The sequence below is a fragment of the Nicotiana sylvestris genome, chromosome 8, assembly GCF_000393655.2.
Source record: "Nicotiana sylvestris chromosome 8, ASM39365v2, whole genome shotgun sequence".
Taxonomy (NCBI): domain Eukaryota; kingdom Viridiplantae; phylum Streptophyta; class Magnoliopsida; order Solanales; family Solanaceae; genus Nicotiana; species Nicotiana sylvestris.
Genome location: NC_091064.1, coordinates 147,874,415 through 147,876,935, shown reverse-complemented (window position 1 = coordinate 147,876,935; position 2,521 = coordinate 147,874,415). Strand labels below are relative to the sequence as shown.

Sequence of the window (2,521 nt, the reverse complement as noted above, 5' to 3'; positions counted from 1 at the left end):
CTACAAAGAATATTATACGGATTTTTTCCTACTCCAGGTAAGTTAAGTCTATCCATTCTTTCCTTTTTGGCATGATCCATATGATACAACGAAACGAGCAAGCATACAAGTTTCAGAAATGATTCTATTCTTAGAAGTATTAAGGTTGTCTATGTTCCTGATTCCCCATATGTCCTACTACCATATTGTCTATTCATGGATCTCATAACACTCCAAGAGATCATATTGACTTACTTTATTATGCATTACATTCATTTATACATGTGCATTTACCAATGACTCAGACGGTGTTATATATGTGTATATGTGTATATCTATATGTATATGGGATATAGGAAAAGATTACGACATTATGTATGTATCACCACCTAATCAGCTGGTATACATTGATGATTTGCCTACAGTGGCTGTGATGATATGATAGGACGCCCTCAGAGACTGATGATGTTATGAATGATGTACATATGCACGACATGACATTCATATGCATATGTATGACACTATAATTATTTCATGATTTACAAAGTTATCCAGACTTACAGGTGCAGCCATTTACTCTATATTTCCTCTATGTCTGTTATGTACTTATTTATGTGACTTACATACTCAGTACATTATTCGTACTAACGTCCCTTTTTGCCTGGGATACTGCATTTCATTCCCGCAGGTCCCAATAGACAGGTCGAGAGCCCTCAAAGTAGGCTATCATCTTAGTGGAAGATGTTGGTGTACTCCATTTGCTTCGGAGTTGCATGTTTGGTTAGTATGAGTTAGATGTGTATTGTTTGGTATGGCGGGACTCTGTCCCGACCTTTATGAAAATTATGTATTCTTAGAGGCTTGTAGACAGATGTCATGTACGTAAAAGATCGTATGGCCTTGTCGGCCTATGTTCAGTGTTCAAGTGTCTTATGTATAAGTTGGCATTATTCTACCTATTTTACGGCAGCCTCTTCGGCTCAGTTATTTATGATAGTATGACATGAAAAGATACGTTATGTTGGTACTCGATTGAGTAAGGTACCTGGTGCCCGTCGCGGCCCATCGATTTGGGTCGTGACAAAAATCTTCGGATTTTCTACTCTAGTTTGAGATTAAAGTCTTTGTGACTTTCTACTCAATTTGAGATATAAAAACTCTGTTGTTTGTATTCGGTTTGAACATATAAAAACTTCACCGAGATACTAATTCTGTTTGTCAATTTCTTTTACAGAAAAATGATAACGAGTTCGGAACAACAGAATGGTTCTACTGCTGCAATGGCAACTGCGTCTTCAAGTCGCACAACTCCTGCACCGGCGATGGCACCGGCAGAAAAACCCGAGAAATTTTACAGTGTGGACTTTAAGCATTGGCAGTAGAAAATGTTCTTCTACTTGACCACACTCAGTCTGCAACACTTTATTAGCGAGGACATTCCAGTCCTAGGAGAAGAGACTCCGGATAATGAGCGATTTGTGGTCACTGAGGCATGGAAGCATTCTGACTTCTTGTGCAAAAATAATATATTGAATTGTTTGGAAGATGGCTTGTACAACGTTTGCAGTGTCATGGAGACTTCGAAAGAGTTGTGGAATGCTCTTGAAAAGAAGTACAAGACGGAAGATGCTGGACTAAAGAAATTTGTTGCCGCAAAATTCTTGGACTTTAAAATGGTTGATAGTAAGTTTGTCATTACTCAAGTTCAAGAATTACAAGTCATCGTTCATGACCTCCTTGCTGAAGGTATAAATCATTAAAATATTGATTATATTATTAATCCTAAATTTATGATTATAGGTATGGTCATAAATGAAGCGTTTCAAGTTGCGGCATTTATTGAAAAGTTGCCTCCGATGTGGAAGGACTTTAAGAATTACTTGAAACATAAGCGCAAGGAGATGACGCTTGAAGACCTTATTGTTCGCCTAAGGATTGAAGAGGACAACAAGACTGCAGAAAAGAAGTCTCGTGAAAATTCAACAATAATGTGTGCAAATATTGTTGAAGAAGCTCCAACGAGTAAAAAGAAAAAGAAGCCATCTGGACCAAAGAATTACCCAAGCAAGAAGAAATTCAAAGGTAATTGCCACAATTGTGGAAAGGTTGGACACAAGGCTGCTGAATGTCGTGCACCAAAGAAGGACAAGAAGAAAAGTCAAGCAAACATGATTGAGAAGAATGATTAATTTTATCGGTGGTTATTCAAGTTAAGTTTTGTAATACAAAAATCACTTTTCTTTCTTTTATAATTTAAAACTTATCTCTCTATAGCTTAGTTAACAAAAATATAAAAGTGGCTAGAAGATATATTTTTTGCCAGAAAAATAACAGTGGCTATCCTAATTTACCTAATAAAAAATCATATATAATCAAACCCATTTTAACACCTATTATATAATCTGCTACTTTGAATTAACAACTTCGTCATTGCAGTTAGCAAGTTGTGATCATGAGTTATACTATTACAAGAGCTTATGACTTTGCATTCTAAAATTGACTAGTCAACCTAGTTTGGTCAAATATATTACTTAATCAAACG

The 2,521-nt window shown here is 36.2% G+C and overlaps 1 protein-coding gene across 1 annotated transcript; it reads left to right on the top strand.

The window, feature by feature from the left end:
• The first annotated feature begins 1,364 nt into the window (after positions 1-1,364).
• LOC138875815 (uncharacterized) lies at positions 1,365-2,168 on the top strand. Its single transcript, XM_070154686.1, has 2 exons — positions 1,365-1,725; positions 1,780-2,168. The coding sequence occupies exons 1-2, from the start codon at positions 1,365-1,367 to the stop codon at positions 2,166-2,168; spliced, it is 750 nt and encodes a 249-aa protein (XP_070010787.1).
• The last annotated feature ends 353 nt before the right edge of the window (positions 2,169-2,521 follow it).